At 42.7% G+C, this 13,141-nt stretch overlaps 1 protein-coding gene across 1 annotated transcript; it reads left to right on the plus strand.

The window, feature by feature from the left end:
- The first annotated feature begins 4,216 nt into the window (after positions 1 to 4,216).
- Positions 4,217 to 11,611, plus strand: si:ch211-113j14.1 (sterol 26-hydroxylase, mitochondrial). The gene is made up of 9 exons (XM_035677729.1): positions 4,217 to 4,515; positions 5,070 to 5,260; positions 5,454 to 5,653; positions 5,731 to 5,928; positions 6,034 to 6,197; positions 7,392 to 7,558; positions 9,485 to 9,566; positions 9,657 to 9,872; positions 10,067 to 11,611. Exons 1-9 carry the CDS (start codon positions 4,261 to 4,263, stop codon positions 10,181 to 10,183), a joined length of 1,590 nt encoding a protein of 529 aa, XP_035533622.1. The 5' UTR covers positions 4,217 to 4,260; the 3' UTR covers positions 10,184 to 11,611.
- The last annotated feature ends 1,530 nt before the right edge of the window (positions 11,612 to 13,141 follow it).

A 13,141-nucleotide genomic window follows, 5' to 3' on the forward strand; every position in this document is an offset into this window, starting at 1 on the left:
AGGAGGGGGCGCGGCCCCGCTCCTCCTGTCTCTGTTTGTTGAGACCGCCATAAAGGACGTTTAATTTTATTTTTGTCCGCAAGTTGCACCTTAGTTTCTCCAGCGAGGGGGGGGGAGCACTTCCTTCTGAAGCCATGGAAAAGCTTTTGTTCTGTTTGTACGGTTTCTCTCTGAGCGTGTTGGAGTGGGACAGCGTCGGTGTCGTGGACCTACAGGAGGTGACTGAGTGGCCCCTGCTCCCCGCCCCCATCATGTGACCCCAGAATGTAGTCTGCTGCCCAGCGCAGAGCGACGGTGATGACCTGGGCCCGCTGCTATAGATGAAAGGAAACCCCAGATGCATAGAACACTCCCGGAGAACGCTGTCCACTCCCCCGCCTCACCCTCCTCCCTCCTCTCCGTCTGTCAGTGAACCTCCCTCCCTCCCTCCTCTCCCTCCTCTCCCTCTCCCATCTTCGCTCTTCGCCGTGTGCCTTTTCTGTTGTTAAACGTAGGAGTGAGTTCACGGATACTCTCCGCTGTTTATCGCCGCAAGTGTTGTTTTGCCTCCTGATAAACTGCCTTTCACACCGTTAACCCAAATCCAGCTGATCTCGGTTCAGCCGCTACGCTCCTTCTGCCTTTTCTGTAACGGACTCCTGGTGCTGAGCAGGGAGCGTCCTGATCTCCCCTCCGCTCGTCTGCTTTCCTGCTCGCTCGGGCTGGTGACCAGAGCTCGCCGTGCTCCTGTTTCAGTGTGCTCCTCTGAGTATTCCCTGATCAGACTGGTCGCGTGTCATGGCAGATGGGATATGTTCTGGGTGCACACAGTGTCCGGAGCTGAATGAATGTAACGCTGCGGGCGGAGCAGTTCTCACTCAGACGGCGTTTGAAGGTTTGAAACAGAAACTTTCTGCCATGACAGCGTGTCACTCAGTTATTTGAAGCAGGAGTGTTTGAGCAGCTGCTGCGAGGCAAGAAGCTCCCAGCTGATTGGCCAGAGGTCTGGCTGTATGACGCTGTGTCCGTTTTATTTCAAAGTAAAGAGGGAAGGACGTCTGTAGCTGCTCATCGATCCACAGCCGCTCTGTTTACGGTCACTGCCGTAACGGAGCGCCCCGGTCGGCTTTTTGGCCTCGTGCGCACTCGTACCGATGAGACTCGCAGCTGCGTTCCTTCACAGCAGTCAGCGCCGCAACTCGTCACTTTATCAAACCACAAACGCTCCGCTCGGCGCGGTTCTCCTCCCCGGGGGCCCGGGGGCCCGGCTTCCACATCGCTGTCTGTTGAATATGACTGATGATAGAAGGTGTTTCAGCTCCGTAACTGCAGCGGCTGAAACGTCACGGCACAGCGGACAGCAGGAGCAAGTTTCTACAACCAGTGACACCTCGGCTTTCTTTAAGGAATCTTATCGTGTCAGCAACCAGCCAGTGCCATACACACCACAGCCACAGCACAGTCAGCCCTGTATTCAGTCTGACCCCGACCCGTTCCCTTCCACTTCTGAATGTGATCAATCAGCGCTTCATTCAGCTTCAGGATGAGTTAGGCAGCTGCAGAAAGCCAAATAATGTATTTACAGCGAGCTTAGCAGAGACGTGACGAGCTGATTATTAACGGTCTGTAATGAAGCTGCTGATTAAAGGTGCAGTCAGGAATATTTCAGTTCCTCTCACTGCTCCTTTACTGACGGTAATATAGTGCCGACTTGTGAACGCCATGGAGCGGGTACGAGCACGTATTTGTTCATGTTTGTTTGTTGATGTTCAGCCTTTATGCTCACACACTCCCTGTAATGGGGGGGTTGAGTTGGTGTGTGACGGTACATACGAGAAACGGTACGATGCTTACGTACGTTGAGTTCTTTCCAGGAATCCTTCTCGGACCGGTGTTTGTAGTTCTCTGTAGCGGCCTCTCGCTCTGAGTAAAGACGTGTTTTACTGGTTGCACCTCTTTAAAGCAGGGTGAACTGTTCCACTGATCGGTACACCGCAGCGAACCAGCAGCCCTCGTTAAACTCTGATCAGCTGGTGGATCCACACAGGTTGTGGAAACTTCTCCTCTTTTGTCCGGGTGACTGAAACGAACTCCTCCTTCACTCACTTTATGCATTTTCATATCGGTACGTGTCCAAAAAGAAGCTAAAGGATCGGCCTCCTGTCACGGAAACATTGGTGGCCGTATTGAGTTTGAGGCGGCTCACAGTCAACTGTCTGGTACAGATGGAGAGTGGTGAATGCCGCCAGCACTGGTAAACCTTGATACGCACTACCATTATGCACTATCTATGATTCACTGATGCTTTCTCACCCCCCCCCCCCCCCCCGGCTGTCGCTCCGCGCCAGCTCCTTCCAGCGACCTTATTCTTTGCACATTTTAAGACTTTTATTTTTTACACAAGTGGTGATTGTGAGCGCGTGTGTGTGAGCGTGTGTGTGTGTGTTCGATGATTCATGAATGTAATGTCTTTTTTGTTAACCGTCAGATGGCCTCGTTCCCCCCCGTGGATCAACTATTCGGTACCAAGTATTTGTCACCTGCAGACGCCAAGATACACCTGTAGTTCTCTCTTTAGTGTCTAAAGCCAACTGCTGCAGACTTCGTGTGTGTGCCGCGTGCGTGTGTGTGCGTGTGCGAGTTTGTAAATGTGCATTTACTTGCAATTTGTGCTCTTTGGACACCTGCGCCCGAAATGCCCTTGAGCATATGTGACTGTAGGGGTGAGAATATTAAAATAATAATAAAAGATGAATGAAAAAATCATGTACAAATGTATAAAATGAAAATGTACCCCTTTTTAAAAAAGAAAAAAGAAAAAAGAAAGTCCACTTATATCCCATCCCACGTTTGGTCTCTGTGTATTGTAAAAAAAAAAAAAAAAAGCCATGTTTATAATTCTGATTGGTTTGTGACCAATACGCCTGTTTATATCAGATCTGTATATCAGTGGTACGCATAATTTTTTAATATATATTTTTTATTTTACTTTTTTTTAAATGGGAGATTTTATGCATGGTTGGGTCCTGAGAGACGCAGCGGTGCCGTTGAATGGTTGCTGTTTTTTGGCAAAAAATTCTGGAGTATTGCGACAGCTCTGTGTTCATAATTACAACAATTATGACTGAAAACAATAAAAGATATTTATTTCACATCCAGGCCTTCTTTTGTCAGTGTGTGAATGCTTAAACTCTTTTAATTTGTTTAATTTGTTCAATTCAAATCTGTGGATGTCACTGTAATTGGTAATTATGAGATCAAAAGTATAATTAAGAGATGACTTTCATTTCATAATAAGTTAAAAAATTACTTTTTTTTAATCTCATAGTTGTCCATTCATCTAATAATAATTTCTGCTTTTATCTTATAATTTTAACCTTTTACCTCATAATTATGAATTTTCATGTCATAACTTTGACTTTCTATCTCATAGTTGTCTCTTTTTATCTCCTTTTTGTCATGAATTTGACTTTCTTTTTTGTGTTTCTGTTTAATATGTTAAATATATTTAAATATTCTGCAGCTTTATATTTTATGTAAACATTCATTTCTATATTTCTTTTATTTTTTAGCTTTTATTAAAAAATTAGACCGTTGTAGTTCTGGTATTCGACCACCGGAGGGCGCCAAACAAACATTCAACATGACAACCATCATCTCTATCCAATGTAAAGACCAACACAATAGCATAGTAGTACTTCCTTCAAATTCTTTCAAAATAAAACCTTTAACATAGAGTTGTAGTTACAATAAATGACCACCAGATGGCAGCAAAGATACGCAGTCACAAGAGCAGAGTTAAACTCCTTCAGAGTTTTTTTTCTTCTCATAATCAGATAACGAGATAAAAGTCCTACTTTTTTTAAAAACTGACTTGTTTATCTAATAATTTCTGCTTTTTATCTAATATTTTGACCTTTTATCTCATAATTACATTTTATCGTATCGAATTCTGACTTTTTATCACATAATTTACTTTTTATCTCATTGTTCGACTTTAAATCTCATAATTATGTCTTTTTATCTAATACATTTTCTCTTTTTCTCCTGTTATGTGCAGGTTGACGTATTTTGCACATTACTTTGATCTAAAAAATGAATAATAATAACAAACACTGTGGGGATATTAAAGGCCAGACTGATCCATTACAGTTCCTGCAGTATCAGCACGCTCCCTGCAGGGTGCTGCACACAGCGAAGCCCTGTACTCTCTCTCTCTCACACACACACACACACACACAGAGCTCTGAGCACCATCAACCCTGTCACACACGCAGCTCCATGGGCTCCCCGGCGGCCGCAGCCCGGTCTCTCCGTCTCGCTGCGCCGTGCGCCCGGACGCTGCCGGCGGCCCGGCCCGGTGCGGAGCTCGGTAACTCCGCTCTGGTGCCGACCAGAAGAAACTTAAACGTCCAGGCGACGACTGAAAAGGCGGTGAAGCTGAAGAGCATCGATGAGCTGCCAGGGCCGAGTTTCTCCACCACTCTGTACTGGTTGTTTGTCAAAGGATACGCGGACAAGAGCCACTTACTGCAGGTACAGTGCCAGCTCTGTCACCATGGAGGTAGGACTGGACAAAAGCAGCCTGAAACATTCCTCACGTTGTTGGCGTTTGTTTGCAGGAGGTTTGTTCTTGAGAGTGTGTAGAAGAGGTTTTCACTTTATTTAACCACAGTGTAGAAATACTGCACACAGGTGATGCATTCAGAATAAAGAGAGTTTGTGTATGAGCTGCAAATGTCCCACAAGTATTACAAGTTTATTATTTATTATATTTATTATAATATTATATAAAATATAACATTATATTATTGCATTCTTGTTGTTATTGATACGTTACCATGTAAGCAGCATTTAAGTGCTTTAGCTGTTTACTGTTGGGGAGTTTAATCTGTATAATTATATGTTTTATTTGAACATTTTACTATGAAGAGTAAAGCAACCAGTGACTAACTGTACAAATGTCATGAATTAGAAGAACTCAAGTACTGTACTTGTATCTCAAAATGGTCCTTAAATGCAACTCTGCTGTAAATGTACTTAAATGACTTCAGACTCTTTTAGTTTTACCCACTGACATTATGTTCTAGGGTGTACAGAGGAGTCTTTACGGGCCAATCTGGCGCTCCAGGTTCGGCCCATTCGACATTGTCAATGTGGCGAGTCCAGAGCTCATAGCTCAGGTAATCCGACAGGAGGGCCGCTACCCGATCCGAGCGGAGCTGCCTCACTGGAAGGAGTACCGGGACCTGAGGGGACAGGCCTACGGTCTGCACGTGGAGTGAGTGGTTTTAACTCTGTCTCATAAAGTCGGGTTTAAGTGTGCATGAGCAAAAAGAAAGAATCCCATAAAGTAAAAAAGTTAAAGGTTTATGTGTTTGAAGTATTTGCGAAGGAGTTCCTCAGGGCTCCCTCACGGTGCCCCTCGAGGTTTTAATCTGAAGAACGAAGAAGAATGTTCTTTTACTTTCTAGCACAGGGCCGGAGTGGTACAGGATCCGCAGCGCCCTCAACCCCAAGATGTTGAAGTTGCGTGAAGTTTCGGCCTACGCGCCCATCATCCACCAGGTGGTCGCAGATCTGCTGCAGCGCATCAAGCTCCTCCGGAGTCGCAGTCAGGACCAGGTCACTGTTTCAGATATGGCTGCTGAGCTCTACAAGTTTGGCTTTGAAGGTGGGAGTTACGTCGGTAATACCAGCGGTTAAGGTTACTTATGGGGGCAGTTTTTGATTCTTTTTTACCTCCTGCAGGTATCTCCTCCATCTTGTTTGAGACCAGGTTGGGCTGCCTGCAAGACGAGATCCCCAAAGACACCCTGCGCTTCATCACCGCCACCAGTGACATGCTGACGCTGTCCGAGATTGTGATCCTCTTCCCTCACTGGACCCGCTGGATCCTTCCCTTCTGGAAACGCTTCGTTCAGGCCTGGGACGACCTCTATGACGTAGGTATGCAACAAATCAAACAACAAAAGGAAACATTTGGGGTTCCAATTTTGGGTTCACTTACAGGATAAAGGTCAATTATTAGTTTTTGGTGTTTGCGTGTGGCAGCCCAGACCCTCATCAACAGGAGGATTGCTGAAATTGAAGCTCAGGTGTCCAGTGGCGAGCCGGCGGTGGGCATGTACCTGACCTACCTGCTGTCCTCTGGAAAGTTGACCAGAGCCGAGGTCTACATCAGCGTCACTGAGCTGCTGCTGGGAGGAGTCGACACGGTGAGAAGGGGGATGATGGGACCTGTTTCTACATGCACACAGTCAACAACACATCGGTATTTCATAATGCATCCCTTTTTTAACATTTGTTATCCCAGAAATCAGTTTGAGTGACATTAAACCCAAACTTCTGGTCTAATTGGCGTTTCAATCGACATCATAAATGTAAATGTATACTTCATGTAGACTGAAGAAGTCACAGCTGAATTAGGGATGGGAAACCAGAACCCGACAATGTCCGGTCCATCAGAATTGTGTGCCGTCTCCAGTAGTTCTTTTTATCGAAGCCAGCTGTTTGTCTGACAGTTGACATTGCAAAACAATAACGCTAAACTGGCAACAGGAAGAAGTCAAGGCAGAGAGGAAGAAAAGCTTCATTTCACACCAGCAATATGCTGAAAATGAGCATAATGAGCAAACAAGTATATTACACCTTCACAGAACAACTACTGAGCAGAACTGGACCAATACACACTCTCACAAAACCTTTTAATTACAATTTTATAATCACTTGCAGTCTCCTTCCTTCAGTGGAGTCTCTGCCAGCTGGTCCGGAGACTTAGTTCCCTAATCTCTACCAACCCTACAGAGCCTCACAGCCCACAGACAGTCTGGCCCAACCACATGTAATTCTGTATTTCTGTTTTCCCACGACTGTAATTTGGTTTATGACCAAACATTGACCTCGACTTTTGTCCTCACAAAACCGTCTGTTGTTGTCTGTCACAATGTTACAGTCTGGATTTCCGTACAGCGTGTGCCACAGCGTCTTTTTGCGTGTTGGTAATAAACAGCCTACATGCTCAGCTCAGACAGCTTCCAAAAACAACAGGAAATCTGAATCTCCAAGTCAAGACGACTACAGTCTTATTCCCATTCAGCACTCTGTTTCTCATAACAGACACAGACCCAAAGTACGAGGATGATCACAGCTTGTATTTGTACAGGCAGTTGCAGAGCTCACCTGGCTGCATTCCCAGGTGAGGTTGAGGCATGTTGGGGTTGTTTTAGCCGCGAGCTGGAGGTTTGTGAAATGTGAGCTATCTCAGCTGTAACGTGACTCGAGGCTAAGTCAACACGGTTTGGTTAGAAATCACATACAGAACGGACACACTGATGAAAGAAATGTTGATTGCTTTATCCTGATTTCTTCTTCCTTTTCCTCCCACTCTCTCTTCTCCTGCCTGATGTCAGACCTCTAACACCCTGTCCTGGGCGCTGTACCATTTAGCGATTGACCGCAGGGCTCAGGATCGACTGTACGGCGAGGTGAACTCTGTGTGTCCGGACAGACAGGAGCCGACCACAGACAACCTGAGCAGGATGCCCTACCTGAAGGCCGTCATAAAGGAGACGCTACGGTGAGCTGACAGCTGTCTGGATCCGCCTCTTAACGCACTGCGTCCACTCGGTTGGATGTGTCCATCAGTTGTTGGTTGCATATCAGCTGAACATGGAGTTCTAACAGGAAAAACTCATAAAAGTTGGATCAGTTTATTCTTTGTGTGATGAAGAAAGTGTAAACTGAGGGTAAAATCATTGCTTCTGAGTTGGTAGAGCAGCAGTCTGTGATTTTCAGAGACTCCTCAGTAGAAGTATGTATAGCCGGTTATATAAGGAGCAGGAAGACAAGACCTGAACACAGAGACATAACTGTCCTCTTATTTGTTTCCACATTAAGCCTGCCCACGTCCTCTCTTGGGGTGGCTATTGGACCTCACCAAAAACTTTCAGTTCTTTCTTTCTTTTGCTTTGAGTTGCTCAGATTCACCAAGTCAAACAAAAGCGATCGCTGCAAATACATACAAATCTCTTCCAGTACTCCAGTCCAGCTACATGAAACTATTCCAAGCAGACTGCATGAACTTTTGGCAGTTTATATTAGTCTTTAACTGGTATAGAAAGATTCTAAAGAGCTGGTTATTGCAACATGTTTTTTTTGGTCTATTTATTATTATCTGAACTGGAATTTGAGCTGGAAACAGCAAACTTGGTCCAGTAAATGGAACTGATGATCTGTTTTCCAAGTACTATAAGGCAGATGTTTTTTATGTCTCCTTAATCGTGGTGGAGGGAGGTGGGAGGCACATGAGGAGGTAGGAAGAAAAAGAAGGAAACACTGAAGGACATGAGGAAGTAGGGAACAAAAAGGCAATGAAGGAAAGAAGAACAGAGGGAGGAAGTAAAGGAGCTGAGGCATGTTTGACAGCTATTTTGTGTTACATTTCTAATAGTAATGAGTGAGCCTAAAGCCCTGGAGCAAACTGTCACAATATCATATTATGCAACAGTAAATTATTATCCTCATAGTCATCTTTTCAAAGTATTGGGTGGAGTTTGCATGACTGAGAAAGGAATAATAGTGAGTGCAAACAACTGCGATCAACCACAAGGCAGGGTAGGGGGGTACCTGGGGAGACACACACAGGAGACAACAGAAAGAAAAACACACACGACACTGCAACATGTAAGAATAAAGTAGATTGAAAATGCTGTTTACATGTTACTGCATCCATGGGCGCTGGATTTACATTTGTACACTGGTATTTATGGCAGGAAAGAGTTTTTATCCACTAAAAAGTTATAAAGTTTGTATAAAATATTGTTAATAATCTTTAAATAGGCCATAAATTGGTCTGGTCATTTAAATAAAGCCCTGACTCGGACTGACTTCCAGTGTCCCTGAATGCATCACTAATAATAATCAATTTGTAATAATAAGACCCTGAAAGGAGTCATTCTGCAGTATGAGTACTTTCTGACCTTTTTGCTGTTTTTACTTTTACTCAAATGCACTACAAGGAGTTTTTAACTGGTTATGAAACAGCCTCGGTTTATTACTGATGTCTCTATATGACCTACAGAAACAAAAAAGACCATCAGCGAGAAGACTGGCTACTTCTATATAGGTATTCTATATGTCTGTATGTCTGCCTCCAGGTCAGATTCCCCTTGAAATCAATGAAACAAAGCGGAGGAAACACTACTGCTTTTGTCCACAAGAGACCCAGAATCAACACAAAATGAAAGATATTTTTTGTTGGACATTTTAATGCAGTTTTACTTGTAATAGGAATCTGTAATGTTGCTACATTTCCACCCTTGTCCTGACCTGTGTGTGCAGTAGCGTGACAAACCGTGTTTTTTAGCAGCAGTTATTATCTTATCTGATCTGCAATCTGAAATCAACTTTGTGAAGTGAAGCGGAAAAGGAACATGTGCGTGCTGCAGGTCACGTTCCACTGTCATTTGGAGCCTGATTGTCATCTTGTGTCTTTCGCCACCAGCCTTTATCCCGTGGTACCTGGAAATGGACGCTTTGTTTCAGAGAATGAGGTGGTTGTGGCCAACTACTGGTTCCCAAAGAAGGTAGGAGAGCAGGAGCAACACAGGAGGTGATGTACAGTAGTGTTACCGTCAATGAAATGAGGAGAAATTGATGTTATTCTTTCTTTTCAGACTCAGTTCCATCTGTGTCATTACTCAGTCTGTCACGATGAGGCGGAGTTTGCAGACGCAGAGGCCTTCATCCCGGAGCGGTGGCTGCGGGATGAGGCGCACGCCAGCGGCTACTTCCAGCATCATCCGTATAGCTTCATCCCCTTCGGTGTCGGGGTGCGGGCCTGCGTGGGGAAGAGGGTGGCAGAGATGGAGATGTACTTTGCTCTGTCCAGGGTGAGTGACATAGAGACAGACTGATTTCAAAACACAAATCTGTTGGCCGTACACTCACCTGTAATACACCAATGGGTTTTTTAGATTTAGAAGAATATGTAGACTAAGAGTGAGAGTGTTGAGCTGAACAATCATTAGATAACAGAAAAATGGTAATTTGAAGACAGTTGTGATCAGTTTGTGTCGTCCTGCAGCTAATACAGCACTATGAGGTTCAGCTTGAAGACGGTGCCCCAGCCGTGGAGCCTAAAACTCGAACCCTGCTCATCCCTGCAAAGCCCATCAACCTGCGCTTCCTGTCCAGAGCCTAATGAGGGCGCCACCGAGCTGAGGGTCAACAGCAATGTCCGTTTGTGATTCCATCGAAATAAATCCCACAACTCTTCGTTCTTTGAGTAAATACAGCTTTTTTTGTGTTGCATTTTGACGATCACAGCTCAACCTGACACCAATCGCTGTGCAGTTTTTAAATTGCTTTGACACTTTGACTTGTGCTTTGCAAAGCATTTAATGTGCAAACGTCTGCACATACATTTACATAAATCACAGAATAAGGGCTTAAAAGACGTACCTGAGGGACCGGATTCAAGGGAAACTCTGGTATTTGCTAACCAGGAAGGAGTAGGCTCGTACATCATTCTTGCCAGAGTCTGTATTTTCCCTCATTCTTTTACTGATTAACTCTGAACATAATGCTCAGACTTTGCCTTCTATAATGATAACATAATCGCTGCATATATTTGTATAGCGACAAGCCTAATATTGTGCTTCTGTTTGCGCGTGTCACTGTACTTTGCACAGACATGTTTACTGCCGACTTGTGATTTCATTCATCCATTTTTTGCAATTAAGCAGGTGAGTCACAGGCTGATGTGACAGATCTGGTCCGACATCAAAAATAAGTGTGTGTGTTGAGTGAATGCACACTGCCCCCCTGTGGTGACACGAAGCTAGTGTATGTTAACAAGTTGATAACTGGAAGTATAGAAGGAAGCAGCGAAGGAGACGAGAAGGCATTGAAGGAAAGGAGGATAGAGGGAGGATAAAAGAAGGTGAAGGAAAGTTTTTTTTTTTTAGCTCTTTAATGTTTCATCTTATATCAAACTGCGTCAATAACAACAAAAGCTATACACTTTTCTTTATGATTCTTTAAGAATCTCCACAGGTTTTATTTCTGTGATTCTTCTTATATTTCTATAACCTATAAAAATATAATATGAGTATAAAAGCTGAAGATAACTGCAACCACAGTGGGGTAAAATGACTAAATCAGTAAAACATCTTTGTTTGGCTGTAATTGGTTTATTACTACTGCATAGTTTATCTCTGAAGCTCATTTTAACTTTCCTTCACATGTAGTTTTGCTGTTAATGATTATTAAACTGTTTGAAATGCACAAATATAAATGAATATATTCAATGTATTTCTGTATGGTGTCATCTCTTTAAGTCCACACTGTTGGAAAGAAACTCAATGTTTTATTTTGTGATGCCTTCAGTTAAAGATCCTCTCCAGACATATATTGAAACATACACTAATAGCTTTCTTGGAATAATAGTTTGTGAAAAAAGTATAATTTCCACATTTAAATCTTTAAAAAGTAAACTACTCCTTCAACCTAATTAGAAATCCCAGAATCTATGAATATGCAAATTGTGCACCAATTAACATCATTTACTAAATGAACATCATGCAGTATGAAAGAAGACTGAAACTGAGACCAGAAACTCATCAGGAAACTGTTTACTGAGCTCATAAATCAACTGAGAAGTCGGCTCATTTCTCATAAGACTGTATGGTATCAGTGTGTTATTGCAACCAGTGTAGCTGCCCCCTGCTGGCCGTTAGAGAGAATGCAGATTTAAGACACTTCCACATTGGCTTCACTTCTCAGACCTGGAAGCACTGTCCATTATTTATACTGTCAATAGTTTCCACATCACACTGTATAAGTTACATTCTGGACCAGGATTGACCTTCTGACCTATTTGTGATGTCACAAATCATAAACAAGCTCAAGAGAAACTTTCCACTTTCAGCAGCTGAACGTGAAAACATCTTTCTGGTGTCAAACTCTGAGTTCTAACTGGAGGGGGACTTTAAACTTGTTCAACAACAATCATTTATACAGAAGAGATGTGGACAATAGGAGCTCACAATAGAGCATTGTGGGTCAGACTGAAACTGGGTCAGTGGTTGTGAAATAAAGAGTGTTTGTCTGCCGCCCCCTGCTGGACACATGTGAATAAAAGTACTGTTGAAATAAAGCTTCATTAAGCAGAAGTAAATTAAATGTTCAGTGCTTTCATTGGTCGTATACAGTAATAAGGTTTATCATAACCACAGTGGAAAACGTACTGGGATTCTGAACATTGTAAAATGATTGCTTTTCCTCTAAATATCAACTCTGGATTTGAATTCAGCTTCTGTAGATCCACTCAGCTTTTCCAGTTATTTTTATAGGATATGTTGCATTTATTGATTGTCTTTAAACAGATTTGAACTCCAATCAAATGCTACTGGTGGGTTGTCAATAATAATAATAATAACTTTATTTATATTGCACCTTTTAAAAACTAAAAAAAAGCACACGATAGCCGTGATGTTATTACATACATAAATGATGAATACCAAAATACATTAATAAGAGCAGAATAGAAGCCATAAAAATAAAATAATAAAAACTACAATCCACTGTCTGTATTGTGTATTTTTAACAATCATACATCTTTAATCGGAAGTTCAGAGTTTTCTTTCCGTTGTTCTTTTTGTTCTTTGGTTGTTTTAACTTTTCTAATGCAGGACGAGGCTGTGGATCAGTGACCACAGCAATTAACAAAATGCGGAGATAAAGGCCTCAACTGTGTATGATTTTGAAGATAGGAATACAGGACTTTCCTTAAGGTCAGCTGACATTGTGTATTAGTGACACACACCTGAGCCCGCGGCTTTAAAGGCACCTTTGGGTCTGGTGTCAAACTTTGCTTTATAGTTGTATAAAGCAAAGTTTGAACACTGCAACTGATCACCTGTACCAGCTGATTTGTCAGTATTATTTTGAAGGTTGAACAACTCACTTCCTGTGCCAAGTTTTGTAACCACCTTAATCCACAAACAATTTAAAAGAATACGAATAATAAAATACGTATGTACAATATATACAATTCATATAAATAAAACATTGAGTAAAATAGAATTAGGATCAAATTAAAAAATAAGTTAAAAAAATACAACAAATGGATTTACAAAAATAGATAGATAGATAGATA

The sequence above is a fragment of the Morone saxatilis genome, unplaced genomic scaffold (genome assembly GCF_004916995.1).
Source record: "Morone saxatilis isolate NCDOM2014 unplaced genomic scaffold, NCSU_SB_2.0 Contig6, whole genome shotgun sequence".
NCBI lineage: Eukaryota > Metazoa > Chordata > Actinopteri > Moronidae > Morone > Morone saxatilis.